The sequence below is a fragment of the Oenanthe melanoleuca genome, chromosome 20 (genome assembly GCF_029582105.1).
Source record: "Oenanthe melanoleuca isolate GR-GAL-2019-014 chromosome 20, OMel1.0, whole genome shotgun sequence".
In the NCBI taxonomy this organism is placed as follows: Eukaryota; Metazoa; Chordata; class Aves; order Passeriformes; family Muscicapidae; genus Oenanthe; species Oenanthe melanoleuca.
In genome coordinates, this window is record NC_079353.1 from 11,925,271 (window position 1) to 11,947,065 (window position 21,795).

Genomic DNA, 21,795 nt, shown 5'->3' on the forward strand with positions numbered 1-21,795 from the left:
GGCTGTGGGGTGGGGTGGCACTGGGGCAGGCAGTGCTCACCCCGGTGCCATTGGCAGGAAGAAGTTGGCCACACGGCTGCAGGAGGCAGAGGAGGCCATGGGGGCTGCCCATGCCAAGTGCTCCTCGCTGGAGAAGAGCAAGCACCGGCTGCAGACCGAGATCGAGGACCTGTCGGTGGATCTGGAACGCGCCAACTCGGCCTGTGCTGCCCTGGACAAGAAGCAGCGCAACTTTGACAGGGTCCTGGCTGAGTGGAAGCAGAAATACGAGGAGACCCAGGTGGAGCTGGAGGCGTCGCAGAAGGAGTCGCGCAGCCTGAGCACGGAGCTCTTCAAGCTCAAGAACGCCTACGAGGAGTCCCTGGACCACCTGGAGACCCTCAAGAGGGAGAACAAGAACCTGCAGGGTAGGACTGGGCTCAAGCACTCCCTGGGGCTTTGCCCAGGCTCCTTCTCCTGCCCTGTCCTCAGGCATGTGCTCTTGGGTCCCTGGTTGGCCAGGAGAGGGCCTTGCTGCTCAGCCCATCCACTGCGGGGATGCAGCCCTGCTGGGATGCCAGCGTGTGTCCTACCCTCACACTGGGGACACTCTGGGAGGACAGGCAGAGCCACCTGGCTCCTGTCCTCAAATGGCTCCTGTTCCCAAATGGTGCTGCTGAGTGCCATGGCTGTGGCATGGCACTGCCTTGGGGGTGTTGCTGTTGGACAATCAGGTCTCCCCAGGTCCTTAAGGCCTCTTGTGTGCTCTCTCCCACACTGCAGAAATGTCCCCAAGCACAGCCTTGGCTGCTCTCCAAGGGGCTGGGGGATATCTGCTGAGCCTGAGCAGGGGGATGGGGATGTTAACTGCGCAGGGCTGGCCCCACAAACTCCTTCCTGACCAAACTCCTCCTGTCCCTGGCAGACGAAATTGCTGATTTGACTGACCAGATCAGTCTGGGTGGCAAAACCATCCATGAGCTGGAGAAAGTGAAGAAAGTGCTGGAGAGCGAGAAGAGTGATATCCAGGCAGCTCTGGAGGAGGCTGAGGTGAGTCCTGTTTCCCATATGTTCCTGCTGCCCCCAGGAGCCACTGGCCCACCCTGCAGCTCTGGGAATCCCATTTATGAGGGTCCCACGACCACCACAGGCACTGGGGGGTTCCACCATAACAATGGGCTGGGGGACAAGGCCAGGGTGGGGTGAGGGCTGAGGTGCCATGGCTGAGCTGCCTCTAGGGAGCCCTGGAGCACGAGGAGAGCAAGACCCTGCGCATCCAGCTGGAGCTGAACCAGATCAAGGCCGAGATGGACAGGAAGCTGGCGGAGAAGGACGAGGAGTTTGAGAGCCTGAGGTGTGTGGTGAGGGGCCAGGCTGGGACACTGCTGCAGAGCTGGCACTGCAGCCTGGCAGGGCTGGCCGGGCCCGGTGTCCCCAGGGTGACGCACGGCCTGTCCCGCAGGCGCAACCACCAGCGCGCCATGGACTCCATGCAGGCCTCGCTCGACAGCGAGGCCCGGGCCAAGAACGAGGCCGTGCGCCTGAGGAAGAAGATGGAGGGGGACCTGAACGAGATGGAGATCCAGCTGAGCCACGCCAACCGCCAGGCTGCTGATTTCCAGAAGCTGAGCCGCCAGCTGCAGGCCCAGATCAAGGTCGGGACTGGGGCAGTGCAGCTGCTGCTGCCAGCCCAGCCCCGCGCTGTCCCCACTGAGCCCTCGCTGCCCCACAGGACCTGCAGGTCGAGCTGGATGACACCCAGCACCACAACGATGACCTGAAGGAGCAGGTAGGTGCCCTGGAGCGCCGCAGCAACCTGCTGCTGGCAGAGGTGGAGGAGCTGCGGGCAGCCCTGGAGCAGGCGGAGAGGAGCAGGAAGCTGGCAGAGCAGGAGCTGCTGGAGACCACCGAGAGAGCCACTCTGCTTCACTCCCAGGTGGGCGCTGCCAGGTCCTGTGCCTGCACCGCGGGCAGCAGTGCTGAGTGGGCAGCCCTGGTCACACCGAGCCTGCTCTGTGTGCAGAACATGGGTCTGATCAACCAGAAGAAGAAGCTGGAGGCAGACGTCTCCCAGCTGTGCAGCGAGGTGGAGGATGCTGTGCAGGAATGTCGCAACTTCGAGGAGAAGGCGAAGAAGGCCATCACAGATGTAAGAGGGTAGTGGGGACTGTGCTGCGTGGCTGGGGAGGGTCTCACACCTCCACTGAGCCCTGGTCTGGCAGGGCTGCCTGGCCTTGAGGTGATGTCCTGCTCTCGGCCCTGCAGGCTGCCATGATGGCAGAGGAGCTGAAGAAGGAGCAGGACACGAGCGCGCACCTGGAGCGCATGAAGAAGAACATGGAGCAGACCATCAAGGACCTGCAGCTGCGCCTGAACGAGGCAGAACAGATCGCTCTCAAGGGGGGCAAGAAGCAGATCCAGAAGCTGGAGGGCAGGGTGAGGAAGGAGGGACAGATCCCTGGCTGTGATCTTCAGGAGCCTACTCCGGGGGCTGCCCCAGTCCATGTGGCACCAGACTCTGCCCCATCCCTCTGAGGACAGGTGGTGCCTCTGAGGGACCAGGGGACAGTCCCCAAGGCCCTGCCAGCCTGGGCCCAGCTCAGGATGGTTTTAGCCTCTGCCATGGCTTCTCTGAGCTGGGAAAGTGGCTTGGCTTTAGCTGGGCTGGTGCTGTTGCTTGGGAGCCAGGTCTGATGCAGTCTGTGCCCCTGCAGGTGCGGGAGCTGGAGGGAGAGCTGGATATGGAGCAGAAGAAGATGGCAGAGGCACAGAAGGGCATTCGCAAGTACGAGCGCAAGGTCAAGGAGCTGAGCTACCAGGTACAGCAGCTCTGGACACAGGTCCAGCCCCACTCAGCAGCACCTGGCACAGTTCTCTTTGCTTGGCCTCGTGTTACCCAAGAACCCCTCCACCAAGCCCAGCCCAGGCTGGACTTCTGGGCTCTGTCTGGGGAATGACAACAAGCACAAGCTTCTCCTTGTCACACCATCCTCTTCCTGCTCTAGGTCCTTCTCCCACTTTCCCAACACCTCCTGAGCTGGGTGATGGGACACAAGGGGGGACCAAGGGATGGGTGACACAGGGCTGGGTTGGTGGGGCAGGTTGGTGCTGTTTGTGACCTGGCACCACTGGGACTCTGCTAAAGGTGGAGGTGAGGGGCTGCTGGGGTCTGGCTAAGGGAGCTGGGGCTCTTGCAGGCTGAGGAAGACCAGAAGAACCTGACTCGGATGCAGGCCCTGATTGACAAGCTGCAGAGCAAGGTCAAGAGCTACAAGCGCCAGTTTGAGGAGGCAGTAAGTGCCCTTTGCTGCTCTGGGACAGGGGTAGGGCTGTCCCTCCCTGGGACTGCCTGCCAGGGGCCATGAGAGCCTGCTCCCCATGCACCCACCCTCCCATGTCCCCACCAGGAGCAGCAGGCCAACTCCAACCTGGTGAAGTACCGCAAGGTGCAGCACGAGCTGGACGACGCCGAGGAGCGCGCCGACATCGCCGAGAGCCAGGTCAACAAACTGCGCGCCCGCACCAGGGACGGCATCGCCAAGGTGGGGGCTCCTGGGTGGGAGAGGGGGGAGATGGGCACTCCTGGGTGGGAATGTGGGGAGATGGGCGCTCCTGGGTGGGAGAGGGGGGAGATGGGCACTCCTGGGTGGGAATGTGGGGAGATGGGTGCTCCTGGGTGGGAGAGGGGGGAGATGGGCACTCCTGGGTGGGAATGTGGGGAGATGGGCACTCCTGGGTGGGAATGTGGGGAGATGGGCGCTCCTGGATGGGAGCATGGGTAGGTGGGCACAGCTGGATGGGAGTGTGGGCAGGTGGGCACTCCTGGGTGGGAACGTCAGCAGGTGGGCACTCCTGGATGGGAATATGGGGAGGTGGGCACTCCTGGGTGGGAGTGTGGGCAGGTGGGTAGTCCTGGATGGGAATGTGGGCAGGTGGGCACTCCTGGATGGGAATGGGGAGAGGTGGGCACACCTGGATAGGAGAGTGGGCAGGTGGGCACTCCTGGGTGGGAATGTGGGGAGGTGGGCACTCCTGGGTGTGAATGGGAATAGGTGGGCAGGGGCTCCTGCCAGGCCTGGAGCCAGGGAGTGACCACACAGCCACAGTCCCCTCCTGCTGTGGCACTGCTGCCTCACCTGCCGCTGATGCTGGAGCCCCCTCTCACCAAAGCCCTTTGGGGATTTTTTCCAGCATTAGGAGCCCAGCTGCCCTGCCCTGTCCCAGCTGCCCTGCCCTGTCCCAGCTGCTGCTGGAGGTTGGAGGTGACTGCAACAGTCACTGTCAGCTTTGCACTGCTTGAATAAACATCAATCTGCCAGGACTGGCTCTGTTGTGTGTCACAGGGTAACCAGGGCCTTGGCCTGTGCCCCTGGGGTCTTGGGGAGCATTTTTCACAGAGAAGCACAGGCAGGAAAGAAGCCCAGTCATCTCTCTCCCAGCTCTATGGCCCTGCCTTGGGACAGGTTTTACCTCCTCACCAAACCCCATCTCTAACTGCAGGGGACCAGAGCTGAGGCATGACAGACCTCAGCCACTACTCCTGACAACATAAAGCCCCCTAATACAGCCCTGGAGGGGGTTATGGCTTTGGCAAAGGCAGTGGAAAGAAAGACATCTACAATAATTTCTTTAAAATAGATTTCTTTAATAGTTTCCATTTAATATGTTTATTTGCACTTAGCAAATCAGCATTAATCAGGGCAGGATGAACCTCAGCAATCCATGGGGACAGTGCAGACTTCCAGAGGAATTTGTTAGTGCCAGGGGGGTCCCACTTCCCTCCCATTCCAGCCCAGATCCTGTTGCCACTTCCACAGGTCTGGTCCCTCTCACCATGAGATTCTTGAGGCATCTGGCATGAACAGACATCCCAAAGGAATGTGGTCCCAGTTGGGATTTGCCTGTGCCCCTCTGTGCACTGGGGCAGCCTCTTCCCTGGAGCTCAGCATGCTCCAGCCCTGGAGGAGCTGCCAGGGCTTTCTTCCCTGTGCCCTTCTCTGAATCAGCCCAAAAGCAAAGCCCAGCCTGTGCTCCCAGGCCTGGGAGGACCCCCAGAGATGGTGTGGGCTCAGCTCAGCTTCCCCCAGGCCCATGGGCAAAGCCAGAGGCAGCTGGGCCCCAAACCGTCTTTAAAACAGAGAGGACAGTGAGGCTGCAGGGTTACAGCAGCAATCAGTGGATTAACTACACTGTGGAAAAGGTATCCCTTAACTTAAAAGCCTTTTAATTTGAAGCATTTATTTTTAAAGTGTACATCTATTACAGTTAAGAAGCAAAGATACACCAAAAATACAAATACCCAAGAACAAAAAAAGTACAGATGAGAAAGAAATGAGCTGAGGGGAGGGAGGGGAAGGGTGGAGGTGACCTGGTGAGGAACAGAGGTGAAGCTGCCATGGCAAGAAGCTCCCCAGGGTATCCTCACCAGAGTGGGAGGCAGCTCCCAGGGAGGGACACCAGGATCTCCAGGAGCTCCAGCTCTATGCACAAGCTCAGCAGCTCTGAGCCCCCTGTGAGCCCAGAGCAGGACACTGAGGTGTGGGAGGAGAGAAAGGGGAAGGGAGATGTTCAGAGACAAGTCCTGCCCCTGGGGCTGGAGCCTCCTTCAGTCCTCCAGCCCCAGCACAGGGAGCCTCAGGGTGGGTTTCATGCTGCTGGCAACCCCGAGATGAAAGGCTCCAGCTCTGGGACATCCTCACCCCTTCAGAGCCTGGACAAAGCTGAAGTCATCTCATCAAATAAATTAGAAATGTTAAAAAAATTCCAATGTGTGCTTCCAATCTGGTTTCTTTTAGCTGTAGCTGCAAGACATGTTTTTGACTTAAATGTAGTGGCTTAAGTGCAGTGTATCTCATTCCTGGGTATCTGAATGTGTTGGAGCAACATGGTGTTGGTGAGCAGGCAGGGCAGGTGCAGGTTTGGCAGTCAAGACTGCCAAAACCCCATTCCCCCTTTCCCAACATATCCTACAAAGTTACTTTCAACCAGGAGTGTTTATTCCCAGCATTTAACACATTTTGATTAAAACAGATCCAGGAAAAAACTGACATCTCCAGTAAATATTGCACTTTCAAGATTTATGTGTGTGTTGTTATTAAGGACTGAAAGCAGAAACTGACATAAGACTTCCAGGCATAGCAGATTTACATCAAGAGCAATGGTCCTGAAAAGGATTTTAAAACCAGATTAGTTACCCAAGAAGGGACAAGCCTCAAGTTTAAAAAATTAGTACATTTTAATGCTAGTGCTCCGTGAAAAAGCCACCCCCTGGTGCAATTCCACCACTGCTGAAATGTCTCTGTCCTCCAGCACTGCAAACGCCTCCAGGTGGGAAGGATCTGCAGGAAGGACAGCAGGAGCAGAGCTTCTCTCCTAATGCAGACAGATTTAGTACCAAATGATCCAAAAGGTGATGGTAAAGAGGTGACTGGAGCTGGGGCTCTCAGGAATTAAAAGCACACACACGCACACACACTCATGCTCTAACCAACCCCAAAGCCCAGCAGAGGAGTTACACCTGCAGGGAGTCCTGGTGGTGGCTTTGCACGTGTTTGGTGCTGGGGTCCTGCTCAGATGGGCTCCTTGGACCTCCCACTTGGAGGGCAATTGCTGTGCTTTTAACTTGTCCTAGCAGCCCTGAGAGAGCCACACCTCAACCGGCACATCCAGAGAGCCCTCACGTCAGCAAAACCCCTCTGCCAGCCCCACCGGACTGGGAGAGAGGAAAAAAAATAATACAGGCTGGTTTGTGCAGGTGATTATTTTTATCCCAGAACAACTGGAAGATACATCCCTGAATGTGTTGCCCAGAGAGCTGTCCGAGAGTCAGAGGTCAGAGCTGGGGCCGGCAGGGACAGGGGCGGACGCTGCGCAGCTCCGGCTGCACACACACACTACACAGCGAATCCCTGAAAGGCCCGGGCTGGAGGGACCCTCTGAGCTGTCCACCAGAGCTGCAGGGGGATCACTCCTCACAGAAGTCTCTGTCAATGTCCATGTACGCCTCGTCGATGTAGCTCACTATGGCACAGGGGGACGTCCGGTCCGGGCTGAGCAGTATCGAAACAGTCTCTTTCCAGTAGGTAAAACTAATACAGGAGCTCTGTGGGCACAGACAACAGGGGTGAGTGGAGGCCACGGCAGGAAACACCTCCCAAAGCTGAAAATCACTTCCTGTGCAGCCCCAGCTGCCCAGCCCTGCAGTGTGACCAACACTTTGGATTCCCCACTCTGCCCTCCCTCCCTGGGGCAGAAGGGCTGGGTGCTGAACAGCTGCACCCTGTACAACCAGCTTTCTGCTCTCCAGATGCAGACAAGGACTCCCAGTGCCTCTGGCAGCTGCTAAGAGCAGCACAGGGTAACCCCAGCCTGCCTGGGCCAGTACACCCATAAATCCAAACTTCTCCTTTACTGTCCAGCCCTAACACAAACCCTGTGGTGCTGCAGATCAGCCAACGCTGGAAGTAGCTCCCACTCCCGAGATGGCACAAAAACCAAATCACACCCCTCCTGCATTATTCCCTCAAAGCCAAAAGGCCACCCCAGACCATGTGTCACCCACATAACTAGATAATTGGTTATTTCTACCCACCAGTTACCCAGGACAAACCAGCTTTGACACAGAAACCTGCAGGCTGCTCCCTTGGCTTCCAGTAGCTACATCAGGTATTTTTCCTGCACTGTTTGCCACACCACGAAGAGGGAACAGTCTGGCTAAAGTGCTAGCTAGTCTGGGAACTGGATTCTGTCCTGCCTCCCCCTCCCTGGCCATCCTGCCAGCTCTGCCTCTCCACCCCACTCAGCACTGGCAGTCTCACTTCTGTGTGCCAGAGCCAAGACCTCAGGCTCTGTTTTCAGGGAAGCCCAGCACCTGCCTTGTGGCAGCCTGATCTGAGGTATGAAAAGCACCACAGGAGTTACACAGGGGGCAGAATTCCCTCCCTTCTTTCCCTTCTCAACCTCCCATTTCTGCCAGGGCACTGGCAGGCAGGTGCTGCTGACTGACTGCTGCCATGCTAAGGGGGTCACATACATTTTCTAAGCAGGTGCTGTCTTTATCCTTGTTGAGGTAATGCTGCTGCCAGAAGCGCAGGAGGCTGTGGAAGTTGTTCAGGATGAAGCCAGGGTACTTTTCTGCGTATTCCATCTGTTGCAAGGTGCGCAGATAAAAAGGGAGCTTTTCTTTCCTTCGGGCCAGCATTAGGATAACTAAACTCGTGTTCAAACAACTGACATTCTCCTGCAAGTAAAAATGAAACAGCAAAATGATCTGAATACCAAGATGCCTGTGGTATAGAGTCTCTATAAAACAAGCCTGTGGAAAGCACACACTGAAGGTGTTCCTGCACACAGCAAGGAAAAGGGACCAGGCTCCTCCCTGCTCACCACTGCAGTCCCAGTAAGGCAGCTGCAAGGTCCCTGCCAGCCCCTTACCTGTGTCAGTGTCTGCACGTGGATAATGTTGATGAGACGGAAGAGGAAGGACATTCTCATGGACATCTGGGACATGTAGGACAAGAGGCGGCACTCGGACAGGACTTCTGCAACTGCAGCAGGAGCAGAAACAATCACCAGCTCTGCAGGCTCAGACATGCTGACCCAGCACTGGTGCTCACACTTTCAGGGTGGCATTTTCTTGTCTAACCCCCACAGTGTCAAAGCCCAGGTTTAAATGAACCATTTTCACCCCCAGTCCCACCCCACTGCTCCTGCTCACCTTTAGCATCAGACTGGTTCTCAAAGCGGTCCAGCGACAGCGTGATGCAGCGAACGAGCATGTTGGAGTCCACCAGAGAGCTGTTGATCTGATTTAAAAATATCTGGAACTGAACAGAAAGTTTTAAGTGTTGAATTGAATAGATTTAAATATATTCATACTCAGGTTCAACACTGGCACTGAGAGCTGACCAAAGGATCCCTTAAAGACACTATGGAATGGAAAAATGCCAACTCAGCACCCCTAAAATACCTTCTGAAGCTATATCACTCCAATGAAAGTGAGATCTCATACACCATTTATTCTGAAAGAGGGGGAATTCCTGCAGCTCCATGTTTTCCTACCCTGATTTTGTACAAGCAGACAGCACTAGGGAGGAATACACTGAGGGAATCACACAGAATGAGAACTAAATCCAGTTAGAGATCAATAAACAGGAAGCACACAGGAAATAAAAAGACATTTTCTAAAATGTTTGAGTTAACTCACTAGAGAAAAACCCTCAAAATAAATAGTTTTATTTTAAATACATTTATACATCCCTTCTCCAAGGTCTACCAGACCTAACAGCAGTGAGAGAAAAATTACAGTAACAAAAGCAAAATATAAGGCCATTCAGAACCTGCCCACCAGCTGATGTTTTATGTCCAAAGTGCACAAAACCACTTGCACAGGTCTGTCCATTGATGTGCAGCTCAATTTTATAGTTAATTACATAAGCTTGGCTTCTTATAACATCTCTAAATTCTAATAACATCAAATATCTATGTCTGTTTGCAGTATCAAGTATTTAAGCCTTATTCATGAAGGAATTCCCACTGCAAGCTCCAGTAAAAGTTTTGGAGCTGTCTCAATGTCCACAACTATCACTTAACTGCAAATCTGGCTACTTCACAGGAAATGTTCTACTACCCTTGAGCCTGACCTTAGACCTGCCTGATGATGGAACAGAGTGATGTTTGCTGACCAGATCAGCACAGCTGCAGCACTGCTGAAAACACAGAGAGACTTTGACAATTCACCCCTTAATGTTTATTGTGCTCCAAGCTCTAAAACCACACCAAACCCAAATGAATCCGAGTTTTAGTGCTATGTTTGGTTATAAAAGGGAGTAATTTGAGCCACAGGGGGCAGCTCTTACAAATATTTACCTTCTCATCTGTGTTGATGTACTTGTTGAACCTCTTGAATGCATCAATATTGAATTTCATCAGCTCTCCCAGAAGGTCAAAGTAACTCTGAAGCACATCCCGTGACTTGCACTCACTATCAACAATGCAGTAGAGAATATGCTGCCAGGGGAGGAAAACATGTTATTGCTACAGCTTAGTCCAAGCCAGCAGCACAACACAGACTCTGGTTTAAAAAAGATTTAAATCATTTATCTGCAAGTTCTTGGGTGACTGAATGTCACACCACCAAACCAAAGATAAGAATTCAGATGAGTCTCCTGTTAAAATAACTTTCCAGTGATGCAGGTTATACAAATGGCCACATCTGGCTGCCACAAGCAGAATTCACAGGTGTTTTTTTGTAAGTGTTCCCAGCATTTGTCATAGTTACACAGAAACAAGGGGCAGTTTTAAATTTATTATTATTGTTGCATCTATTGTGATTTCTCCAGTAAACTGTGATCCTGATTTATGTCCCCGAGTGTTTATTCCCCCACTACTGCAAGGGGGCAGCCTGAGTGGCCTTCATCTCCCTGCTGAGTTTTAAACAAACACTACATTTTTATCCACTTTTGGCTCACTGCAGATAAATCCTCCTTGATTGCTATGGAGGATGCCTGACAAACTTCTTTACCTCCAGGAGTCCTCTCTTGAGGAGGAACATCTGGTCTGCATATGAGGTGGTGCCTCGCAGAAAACTTTCAACAGCCCTGGCTTGCCAAAACCTGAGAAAGAAAAGAAAGGAGGTGTTAGTTTTGGGGCAAGGGAAGTATTTGATCACAACTGTAATTCAAATCCAGTTTCCTGATCTGTTTCATTCTACTCTGAAGCTGGAGTCAGACCTGTTGATCCTGCAGAAAATCACTGGCTGTGATTTCTTCACACCTGCACTGCCACCACAGCACAAAAAAGCCAGACCTTTCCACAGCTTATTCTCCAGCATTCTCAGCTGCTCTAAGCTGGATGAAACCAAAGCTACCTCCCAGGGGTCTCCAACAGCTCACAGAGGCAAAGAGAACCTACCTGAAGGAGGATTCTGCAGGTTCCTTCTTCATCACCTGAAGCAGTCTGGTCAACAAACCTCTCTTCCCATCACAGACAAGGCTCCTGCAGCAGGTAGAGAAATAACAGCTAAGTGGAAGGGCTGGGCAAGCACTGAACACTGAATCCAGTCACTGCTCCAGAGCTTTGGATGATTAAAATCTCAGTACTGAAGTACACAATACAAGTATTGTGCTAGTTCTATCTGCAATACCTGCAACACGGCTTCCAAATAAATCCAAAAGAAAAACTTTCTCTCAGAATTTTAATGATTTCAGAAATACCAATTCACATCTTGTGTGAATCAAGACATAAGAAAAAAAAAATACTATATTTGAGCTTAGGAATGAAAGAATCCCTTTTCTTCCCCCCCTCACAAAATGTAAAGAAAAGTCAAAATTTCATTTAGGAGGCAGAGGAGAGTATGTAAAGCTGGATGAGGTTATAATAAAAGCATAGAGGCTGTACAACTGCAGTACTGCTTGTATTAAACAGCACCTTCAGTGGAGCATCCACCTGCATTAAACTCATACAGAAGTAATGCCTTGATCTCACACATTAAGAAAAGCAACATGAAAACTAAATGGTAGGGGTGAAAAAAACCCCCAAGTTCTTCCCAATGAGACACAGCATTATCATAATAACCATAATCTAGAAATCCTCTTAGAGATTCCCTTTTGGACTGAGGTAAATCTGCTCTGTGCAGACCAAGTCCCTGCTGATACCCTGGGAGTATTCTGACAAACTAAATTCTGCAAACAACCTTCCATCTGCTGAGGTTTATACACCAGAATCATGTATTAAAGAGATTATTAGATCAAAACACTCCATCTAACAGATACTCAAATGCAACAGAAGGGATTCTGTAAGTGGTTTAACATGTTAATCTAATTTAGCTTATTCTGGTTATTAGCTGCTCTTAAAATACTCTGAGCAGACACTTGGATGTGCTCATGCAGCCTGGAAATGGACACTGATGTGTGCACACACTGCTCCTGAATGCCAGAACTAAGATTTATTAGCAAGAGCAATTAATGATTTGAGGGATCAGATCTTTCCAGGTCTGTCTGCAATGCCTGACCTGAGGAAGGCCAGACAGGCAGACCCAGCACATCAGAGTGAAATCTCAGCCATGAACTCAAATCCTTCTTTTTAGGGGTTATAAAGTTGCTTTTGGTTTTAAAAACCTGAGATTTGCTAATGACCATCAACATCCCACAAACATGGACACCTCCCACTGAAAGGAGTCACTGAAATCAAAGTGTGGATGTCAAACTTCCAGTCTAAGTGTTTCCAAAACTCTTAAACTGCCAACCCACCCCCTGAGTCCCCTCTCACCTGTCAGTGTTGACAACTGCATCCACCTCAGGGATGTTGGCTTTATGGGAGATTGCACTCAGCTCATTCAGTTCCTGGCTGTTCAAAAGGAGATACTTGTTCCTAAAGCAAGACAGTGGGGGAGGAGGGGAGAAAAGCAGCATGAATTCAAGAGGCAAAAATGCAATTCCATGAAAAGCAGAGCCACAGGCTGCAGGAATGGGCAAGCTGCTTTCTCCTGGCTGCTCCTCACAGCATTCCCATTCTGCAGCTTGGAAAAACCTCCAAAATTTACCAAATGCCACTTCCAACACTGACTAGCTTTGAGATGATGGTTCTTTGCTGACTTGTTTGGGATCTTATGGTTTGTAAAATATTTTTTTTTTTTTGTAATGCTTATTTCTTAAAAAATCTAAGCAACATTTTGCTCAATTTTAGATGAAAATAAATATTAAATAGCAAACTTTTTCACAGCCTGATGTTTTTCTCCACCCTATAGAGACTGCTCCCTTTAAATAATAAATCTAAGTTAGAAAGCAGAAACTGCAGGAAAAAACTCAGTCATCCTGGCATTTGATCATCTGAACAAACTTTACCCTGGAAATATTCAAAATATCATGAAATGTAAAGATCCAAATAAGAACTGATATAAACCCCAGAATTTTTTATCAAATACTGATTTTTTTTCATAATGAAAATAAATTATTTTATCTGTAAAGTGAACTAAATGTAGAATAAATCTGACAGAGTAGAAATGTAGTGCAGGGACTCCCTTTGCCCAATGGCAGGCTGCTCCCTGAGAGCCTTTCTGCTTCCAAGTGCTCAAAACCAGACAGCAAAGATTCCTTTTCAGGAAAGCTCAGGGAGCAGAGGAGGCAGTGATGAGTGTGAAGCTCCTTTTTGCTTCCAACACTGCCATCAGGTTAGTGCTCCCTGAGACTCTTGTGTAAGGATTGAACAGCTTTCTGAGTTGAGAACAGAGCCCTCCTCACCCTGCAATAAACAGTTCTGCAAATCTGATTTGGACACAATTTCACTGAATTAGTATCAGTGAAATATCAGCATACAAGTACTTTGCTCCCATCTTGTCCTCAGTTAACACAGCTTATCTGTGATTTCATAGAAAGTTCATGTGGTTATTTAACCCCCCCCAAACAGATTCCACACATTCCACTTGCCCAAATGTTACAACTGGGAGCTGTTTTCTGCTCAAACAAGCCTGAGATCTTTTGTAGCAGCCACTTAAGTAGCAGCATTACCTACAGAGATTTTATTGGAAAACCTGGAATGATTCCCAGGCAAACAATGTCTTGCATGAAGGATTTATAATAGGTCAGCATTTCCTCCCTGTCCAGCAGCTCCCCAAAGCTAGTACTCCACAATCAAAAAGGCTGATATTTGAAATCTGTCCAACAGGAATAAAATCCTGCATAAAAATCCCAGCCTGGCTCTAGCAATGAAGCAACATGCCTCTAACACAGGGGTTTGTAAGAAGTGGAAACCATCTCCCAGGACTGAATGAGAGCAACAAGACACTGATGGAATGCAGGATGCAATTCTACAAGTCACAAACACCTCTGTACCAGCAGCACAGCATTAAAGAACCCCAAGCAAGCTGCATCACCCCTCTAATTACTCCAGGAGACCCAGGTTTTCCTAAGGACGACTTCTGAAGGCAGCAGAAACTTTCTTCCTATTTCCCTGGCTCACTGTCAGCTCTTGGAAAGAAGGCAGAAAAAGAGGAAAGCTGCCTCCTTATTCCTTCAGCCAGAAAGTGTTAACTCATCCTGTGCATGTTTCAGCTCATCTCAACATGAGACAAGATGGGCTGGATTTAACCACACCAGACATATTCAGACATGCCCACCACAGTGCAAATTTTTAGGCTGTTTCAGCAAGAGCTGAAAGGAACATGAAGTTTAGGGACAGTACAACATTCCTTTCATGTGGAGCCTGCCCCATGCCCAGGACACCTGGAACCACAGCCAGGCAAACAGCACCAAGCCACAACCCACAGCAGCTTCTCATACTCACTCATGGTGGTCACTGAAGCTCTGAAGAAGCCTCAAGAATTGTATCTTTAAAGTAATGTCCTAAAAGGAGATAAGAATGGTAAAAAAAACACATTATTGCTTTAGTATTTTTGGCTATCATTACCAAGCTAGCATGAAACAGCTGAATGGAAAACCTTTCTGAATCAAACCCCCTTGGAGAGCAGAGCAAGTGACTTGCATAAATGGAGAGGCTGCACTTCCCAAAATAGAAGTGGAGATTGCCTCCAAGCCTATGCACATAACAGGTAATAATTCCTTCTCTCTGCAAAGGCAAAAAAGCTTAGAATTGTCCTGATCAATTCAGAATGTCTAGGGTTGGAAAGAAAAAACATATGAAGAGTGCAACACAAAACCCAACCCCCCTAAACCTGACTGTGGCACAATTTGTACTCTGTGCCTCTCCTAGGTATCATGTCTTTGAATTTTGATTGTCTTCTACCTCTGGCCTTCAGGGTCCAGAAACTTACTCCTTTCTCAGTTCCCAAAATGGACATGTTCCTTAAAATCAGCAAATTAACTAGGAGAGAGGGGAGAGGCTAAACTGGCCCTGCTGAACTGCTAGCATGAGCCAAGGATAGACTTCTGTAAAAATCAATAATCCCCCAAAATCTGAATGCTACCACATCTCAAGTCATTGATAATACAAACACAGAGCTGGTCAGCACAGCTCCTGAGAACTGTGTGCCAGGATGAAAGTGAAGTGTGAAGAGAAGTGCAGAAGCTCCTCACCGGGCTGCAGTCACAGTTCTGGTTGTGGCCATGCAGAACCAGGGCTGAGGCCGAGTGCTTCCTCCAGATGAGTTTGTCAAACAGGTTATTGAGGCCAGGAATCAGTCTGAACTCTGCTATCATTTTATGAACCTGGGGAACAAGAGAGGTACAAACATGTCTGCTCCAGCCTCAAGCAGAGATTTGGAAACAGAAGGGCACAATGGTGTCATTGTCTGACAAAAGGATGTGAATTCTTGCATCAAACAGCAAGAGTTTGTGTTAATCACAGCAGTTTCCATTGGGTGGACATGGATAGAAAACAGACATTTTGGGATAAAGCTCTTCCCCAGTGCTTCAATTAATCAGTGTGTCTCTGGAAGCAGCTTTGGGCATCAGGACATAACTTCAAGCACACTGAAAATGCATCCTCACCAAACAGCTGAGCTGGGGATATTCTGCAGCCACTCAACTCCCTCCCTGTCCTTTCCTCTCCACACACACATCAGGCAGGCCTCTGATGACAACAAAACCCATCAATATTGGTTTTGTTCAGGTGACCTGGGCAGGAGTCCTGAGCAGAGAGCAGCAGTAACACAACCACACCACACTGCTCCTCCAGGTTAAAGAGAACCTGAACTTTACAGAAAAAAAAAGGGTCAAATTTCTCAGGTTCATTTATCAGTCTGCCTGGTACATCTTTTTTATTCATATAAAAAAGCTAATAATTTTGGTGTGAATAGCTGTTTAATACCTTCAGTCCAAGCTGGGATATTTTTGATGTAATGAATTTAGAAGACAAGGACTAAGGGAAATAGAAAGTGGGATTCTTATCAGCTGTAGGCCTAGGACAAGCATTATTCCTTGAGATCTGGTTACAAATGAAAACCACATGACTAGAATATCCAACATTCTGCAAAAATTAAGTGCCCAAGTAATAGGCATGTTCCTTAAAATCAACAAACAAAATCACTCAAAAATACCCCAGATTGTCCCAAAATCCAGACCAGCAGCATTTCAAGCAGATCAATCTACTTTGCTCTATTTACTCAAATACCTGAATGAATCAAAATATCTGAAGTTAATGCTCTTTTACAGGTTTTAGTTCTAGTTTGCAGCACAGCAATGGCTTTTTGCACTCTTGGCTGTAGGCACCTGCTCTCCCATCTCTATGGAAATCACATTCCTGTTGCTGAACACCTCAAATACACACCAGAGGAGCATCCAGCTCCTTCCCACCCCACCCACTGACAGACTGCTGAGCTTGGAGTCCTCTGGTGCTCCATTATTTTGAAACACTCTTGGACACTTTGGTTCAGTACAAAAGCAAGCTCTGAGCAATCTCTGAACAAAGTGCTCCCTGCAGTGCCCCTGTCCCTCCAGGCTCAGGCACACCAGGAGGAAGCCAAGCACGTGAGCTGCCTGCAAGAGCCTCAGTCCCCACTAAAGGAAGAACTCTCAGTTTGAACTCCTCAATCTGCTCCTTTCCAAATGACTCAGATTCCACATCTGTGCAGTTTGGTTTGCTCAGCTCTGAATTCTCACCTGACTGAGCATCACATCACAGCCTCTGCATCACTCTCCCTCCCAGAGCCCAAACTCATTTTAACTACTCTGCTTGAGAATGCCAAGACAATCCCTGCTCTATACTCAACCTCCAAGCTACTCTGGCTTTTCCCTGCTGCCATCCAGCTTCACAGGAATTGCTCTGTTGCTTTCTCAACACTGAAACTGTCTCTGCTAAGCTGAGTTTCTGTGTGTGCAGTGTGGCTCCCTACAGCAGGAGCAAGGAAATCAGCTGATGGCTCTTCACCACGACACAGACATGCAGGACAGCCTAGAAAATACATAAGGAGAGTAATTTAGGGTGTGCCCATAATGAGAAGGCAGCAAAGGCCCAGATCTGCAGAGAAACACCACTTATTCCCAAGGGTGAGATCACCCCCAACGTGGCAACAGGAGGAGCCAAGTCACTGCTACTACAGTTATCAATCTAGGCAAATTAGCCAGCAATCAAGGTTAAACCAAGGATTCAGAGATTCATTTGGGGACAAGTGGAGTTTGGGAGGCTGCATCTTGCTTCAAGCAAATGCCAGACCATTATGTTGATTATTACAGCAGACTGAAGCAGGTCTGTGATGCCCTTAATCAAATTCTATGCAAAATGAATCCAACCTAAAACCAGCAAGTCCTTTGGCTGCTCAGACTCACACCACAAATCTGTGTTTTATTCCAAGTCTTATGCAGATTAAGGAATGAAGGAATGAGTTTTAAAGGCAGAGGATTTAAAAAAAAAGACAAAAAAACCCCCCAAACCAACTCCCCAAAAAACAAACAAAAAAACCAAACTGGTTCTGGACAAGAAGTGTTTGGGAATGCAATAACTCAAATCATTCACAACTCCAGTCCTGAATCAGTCCTGGGAAGAAGTGAACTGCAGGCCAGTTTATCTTCAGTTTCTCCATTTGCACAGGGACACAGGGACAGAAATAGCAGATGAAGGATGAGAGTTGTGTTCCCAGGAAATTAAAACATAAATTCATCTTCAAACCTAGCTCCAGCAGCAGACTTTTTGCCTTGTAACATTTGATAGGAACACACCAGAAGTGACCCAGGGAGGGAGGGAATCCAGCACCTCCAGTCCCTCCAGCAGCAGCAAGATGAGTATAGGCTGCAAACAGTTTCTGCAGTGTCTATAAACCTGCACTCTTGTGGGGAATTCAGGCAGAGATTAATTATTTCCCTTGATACAATGGAAAAGAAAAAGTCCTCCTAACAGATCCATGTTCTGGTAGTTTCAGTTATGTTTTGGGCTTTGTTTACATTTTATTTCATGCCTAACAGAAACAGCATTTCTAAAAGGAATGACAACATGTTTAGGAGTTGTTTATGGTCGTGACTGTGGTTTCTGCAAGAATTACTGGTTCCCTCTGCTTCCTCTTATGCAGAATCTACTTCTCTTAATGTCAAGTGTCTGCTTAGAATCACAGAATCCCAGGATGGTTTGGGATGGAAGGGATGTTGAAGCCCATCTCATTCCATGGGCAGGGACACCTTCCACCAGACCAGCTGCTCCAAGCCCCAGCCTTGAACACTTCCAGGGATGGGAAGCCCACAAGCTCTGCTGCAGGTTCAGTGGGAACAGGTCAGTTATGTTTGGGACTGAGCTACAACTGCACCTGTACTCAGATGAAGAGATTTAAGATTGCCCTGGGAAGTGTTTGTTACTGATACCCTGGGAGGTTACTGCCAGAGAACAAAATACTCCAGATAAATGTGCTCCAACCCCTGCTCACAACACAGCCTCTCCTGACACACAACAGCCTCTCAGTAACTCCCACCAGTTTGACCCTCCCAGTGTCCAGGACATCTGAATGCCCCTGCTATCCCTGCTGAGCTGAGCAGACTGCCAAAGCTGGAAACTTGTCAGAACTGCACCAAGGATTGCTCTGCTTTTCCCTTCCCAACCTGCTTTTGACCCATTTAAATCAAACCACAGCTGAGCTGCAGTGCCTGGTTCTTCATAAGCCAGTGTGAGGAAGGGAACAATTTTTTTTTTTTTTTTAATTTCAAAAGGAAAAAAGGCAAAGGAAGGGATGAATGGGATTTCCAGGCAGTGACCAGTGCAGAGACACCACTGAAGTGCATCTTCCTACCTGGGAGTTTAACACTCACACTTTGCCAAGTCATTGCAATATGCTGCAAAAATCATCCAGAACACTTCCAAAAGTGAAAGCAGCCAAAGAAGGGTAAGGCTGAAGGGGCTCCATCCCAGCTGGTCACCAGGAGGGGGGGAACACCTGACTGCAGCTCCTGCAGCATGCAGGTACCCCACACAGGAGGCATCCTCCTGCACTCCTGCAGCAGAGCAGTGTGACCAGCCCTGCTCCAGCTGCTCCCAGTGAAACTCTGCCTGTTTTCTGGACAGGCCTGCCAGGATGGGATGGCCCAGCTGTGTACCCTGAGCTCTGCCCTGCTGTTGCTGTGTCCATGACCTCACTCATGAGCACTCAGGGTTAAAAAGGCACCAGCTGTGAGTGGGAGCATCCACTGGGGCTCACCTGATTCCTCTGCCTGCCCATGAGCAGCACACAGAGAACATACAGCACCTCCAGCTTGTACATGATCTCATGCATGATCTTCATGGACTGGGGCAGCTGTGTCCTTGTGGAGGTGTTGGCCAGTCCACTCTCATCTGAAGACTCTGAAAAAAAATGGCAAAGATGTGAGACTGAGGCAGCTTCACCAAGAAAGGATTTGTTACAGTTAGTTTTACACTGAACACTGCAGATGCAGGAGCAGCACATCTGCTGGAATTTTCTTCTTAACTAAAAATAGTGATGTACAGCAAATAACCAATTTAAATTATATGACAGAGAAAAAATATAGCTGAAAATTTAGAGGAGATAAAATCAGATTTTTTAAATTCTTTTTCCATAACGAACTAAATGGCAATATCTCCCAAAAATAAGTAGGCTCACCTAAATGAATTAATAGACTACTGCACCAGTGCATGGCAGAAAGATAATGAAAGTAGATGGGATATTATCAGAAGCACTCACTATTAAATCTACTTTCATTTCATACCTCAGTACCACTATTAGGCCACAGTTAAATAAATGTCATAACCTTAGAGAGAATTACCCAGCTAAGAGCAGAAATAGGAGTATGAAGTACTTTGAGTTCTACCAAACACTGCATTTTTGTCATACCAAAGGGTGAAGAAACAAACCACATGTGCTCCCAAAGCATTTTCCTAAGGTTGTATTAACACTTCCACTAGAATAATTATTTAATTAACTTCTTTAATTTAGCTGAAACTACTCTTCCTTTTTAAAGAAGGGGTCACTTGCTTGAACCCAAAGTCATGAGCCGAAGTTTTAGAGTAAAATGCTGGTGAAGCCACTCACCTCAGGAGGGTTATTTTAAACACTCTAGAGGAGTTTAGGGCCGGGGATGCACAGAACTTCAGTGTTAGCTAGGCATGCAAAGGGCACACACTGCTGGAGGATTTCTCCTTTGGCTAATTTCAATTCAGTAAAAAAATCAGTGCTAAAGGAGAACAAAACAGGAGTCAGACCTCAAGGCTGATATGTGAGTCCTCCATGCAAGGAAAGGGGAATCAGGACCAGATGAAAGAAAAGCAACACGTGGCAAACCCTGAGAAAGGTTTAACAAGCATCAGCTGCTGGTGGCTGGAGGGATGCAAGCCAGCTACCTGTACTACTCTGCTCTGCCTCTTCATTTGCCACTCTCATCAGTGCATCCAGCACCAGGGCATTGTCCAGCCAGGTGTACCACTCCTCCAGCTCCTGCAGGAAGCTGGAAGTCCCTGTTGTTTCAGACACCTTCCGTGTGGCCAGTTTGCACAACCGCTCAATGAAGCCTGGAATATTCAGAAGTGTAGCTGAAAAAAAATTAAAATAAATTATTTTATTACCATTTAAGATCACCACAAGGTACCAGCACGTCTACTTGAGGAATACAGAAGTGCATAGTTAAAAAGATTGGGTTAAGAAGACCTGAAGATGGAAGAACTCAGTGCACTCTGCTGTTAAGGACTGGAAGAGAGAATCCATATCCCAGGATGAATTCAGTGTTGTTCTCCAGTCTTATCAAGGAACTGATCTGGCTGAAAACTAAGCTGGCAGAAATAAAGCAGCCTTTGGAAGGAGCAGCTCCACCTCCCCTTTCCTCCTCCAATTTCCCTCTGTGGTGCTGGTGTGCAGTGACTGAACTACAGCAGCAGCAGGGAGGAAAGCCAACAGCTTCTCAAGTAGGTTCCTGGATTAGCTCCTCATGGAGTAGAACAGGTGGAGAACACACCACAGCAGCCCCAGCTGTGAGGGTTTTGACTGTGGAGCTGCACCCTTAGAAAGGGCATTGCAAGGACACAAGTCACTGCTCTGCAAAATGTTTGGGGAGGTGCATTTTGCCCTCAAGAATAATTTAATTACAGGTCCTGTTTATTAAAGATACATGGCTAAAGCTTCACTTCCCACTTGTGGTGGCAAGGAGAAAAGGACAAATAATTTGGCCATAAACATTACATGAGTGTTGCATCTCTTAAAAAATAGCTTCCTGATAAAATTTTAAAAATGGAATATTCTGTTCAGCCTCAGAATTAGTCTCTGATTGTGCCCACAAAAATGATTAGCTAAACATCTGCTTGGCATGGACCTATGCAAATATCTGCTTCAGAAGCCCAAAAGCTTTTCACACAGTAAGAACTGAAAACAGCAAATTCTACATCTGATGGCACTTTTAACTTTTTCAATCCCTACTCATCCTTCTAGGCAAGACTTCTGCACTGAGAAGTGCTCAGCAAAATAAGGAAACCTGCACTGTGCCCAAACTTGAGGTTAAGATCAGCCCCACAGATTTCCAAGGCTGGTTTGGTAACACTGGGCAACAGAATAATAAACACCCTTCTCTTTTTGATAAAGACCTCCTGTTCAGGACAACATCAGATAAAATCAGAGAAGGAACTGCTCCAACAGCAATCACACTGCAGGCAGCTTTAGTTTAGGAATTCATATTTTATGGAGGACACAGAATTATTGAGAGCTGCTAATGGGAAATCCCTGGATGTGGCTGAGACATAGAAAACAAATCCAATTATTTCAAGGTACTCAGAGAGTGCTGAAATGACAGAAATTAACCCACCTCATTAGCAATACCATCTGAAACTAAAAGCCAGAAAGTTTCACTAACATGAAATATTGTTTCCAGGAAACAATCTGAGGGGAGTGAATCAAGAAAAATGCTTTGTAAGACATAAGCCTTCCAGTATCTCTCAGAAACAACA

At 48.6% G+C, this 21,795-nt stretch overlaps 2 protein-coding genes across 2 annotated transcripts in view; one reads left to right on the forward strand and one right to left on the reverse strand.

Annotated features, from left to right (window-relative positions):
• Nucleotides 1–5,081, forward strand: part of MYH7B (myosin heavy chain 7B) — a 29,836-nt gene extending 24,755 nt beyond the window's left edge. The window contains exons 33-43 of the mRNA XM_056507053.1: nucleotides 58–407; nucleotides 905–1,029; nucleotides 1,218–1,333; nucleotides 1,442–1,634; nucleotides 1,712–1,915; nucleotides 2,003–2,128; nucleotides 2,245–2,415; nucleotides 2,694–2,798; nucleotides 3,177–3,272; nucleotides 3,387–3,521; nucleotides 4,171–5,081. Coding sequence (XP_056363028.1) covers nucleotides 58–407; nucleotides 905–1,029; nucleotides 1,218–1,333; nucleotides 1,442–1,634; nucleotides 1,712–1,915; nucleotides 2,003–2,128; nucleotides 2,245–2,415; nucleotides 2,694–2,798; nucleotides 3,177–3,272; nucleotides 3,387–3,521; nucleotides 4,171–4,176 — 1,627 coding nt within the window. The 3' untranslated portion in view covers nucleotides 4,177–5,081. The remainder of the gene's footprint in view (nucleotides 1–57; nucleotides 408–904; nucleotides 1,030–1,217; nucleotides 1,334–1,441; nucleotides 1,635–1,711; nucleotides 1,916–2,002; nucleotides 2,129–2,244; nucleotides 2,416–2,693; nucleotides 2,799–3,176; nucleotides 3,273–3,386; nucleotides 3,522–4,170) is intronic.
• A 101-nt stretch (nucleotides 5,082–5,182) lies between these two features.
• The window catches only part of TRPC4AP (transient receptor potential cation channel subfamily C member 4 associated protein), a 35,907-nt gene continuing 19,294 nt past the window's right edge, over nucleotides 5,183–21,795 (reverse strand). Inside the window, exons 9-20 of the mRNA XM_056507833.1 lie at nucleotides 20,206–20,394; nucleotides 19,049–19,191; nucleotides 15,009–15,140; nucleotides 14,260–14,318; nucleotides 12,247–12,348; nucleotides 10,891–10,974; nucleotides 10,502–10,592; nucleotides 9,847–9,987; nucleotides 8,696–8,804; nucleotides 8,413–8,525; nucleotides 8,012–8,218; nucleotides 5,183–7,081 (exon numbers count right to left, since the gene is read on the reverse strand). Coding sequence (XP_056363808.1) covers nucleotides 6,944–7,081; nucleotides 8,012–8,218; nucleotides 8,413–8,525; nucleotides 8,696–8,804; nucleotides 9,847–9,987; nucleotides 10,502–10,592; nucleotides 10,891–10,974; nucleotides 12,247–12,348; nucleotides 14,260–14,318; nucleotides 15,009–15,140; nucleotides 19,049–19,191; nucleotides 20,206–20,394 — 1,508 coding nt within the window. The 3' untranslated portion in view covers nucleotides 5,183–6,943. The remainder of the gene's footprint in view (nucleotides 7,082–8,011; nucleotides 8,219–8,412; nucleotides 8,526–8,695; nucleotides 8,805–9,846; nucleotides 9,988–10,501; nucleotides 10,593–10,890; nucleotides 10,975–12,246; nucleotides 12,349–14,259; nucleotides 14,319–15,008; nucleotides 15,141–19,048; nucleotides 19,192–20,205; nucleotides 20,395–21,795) is intronic.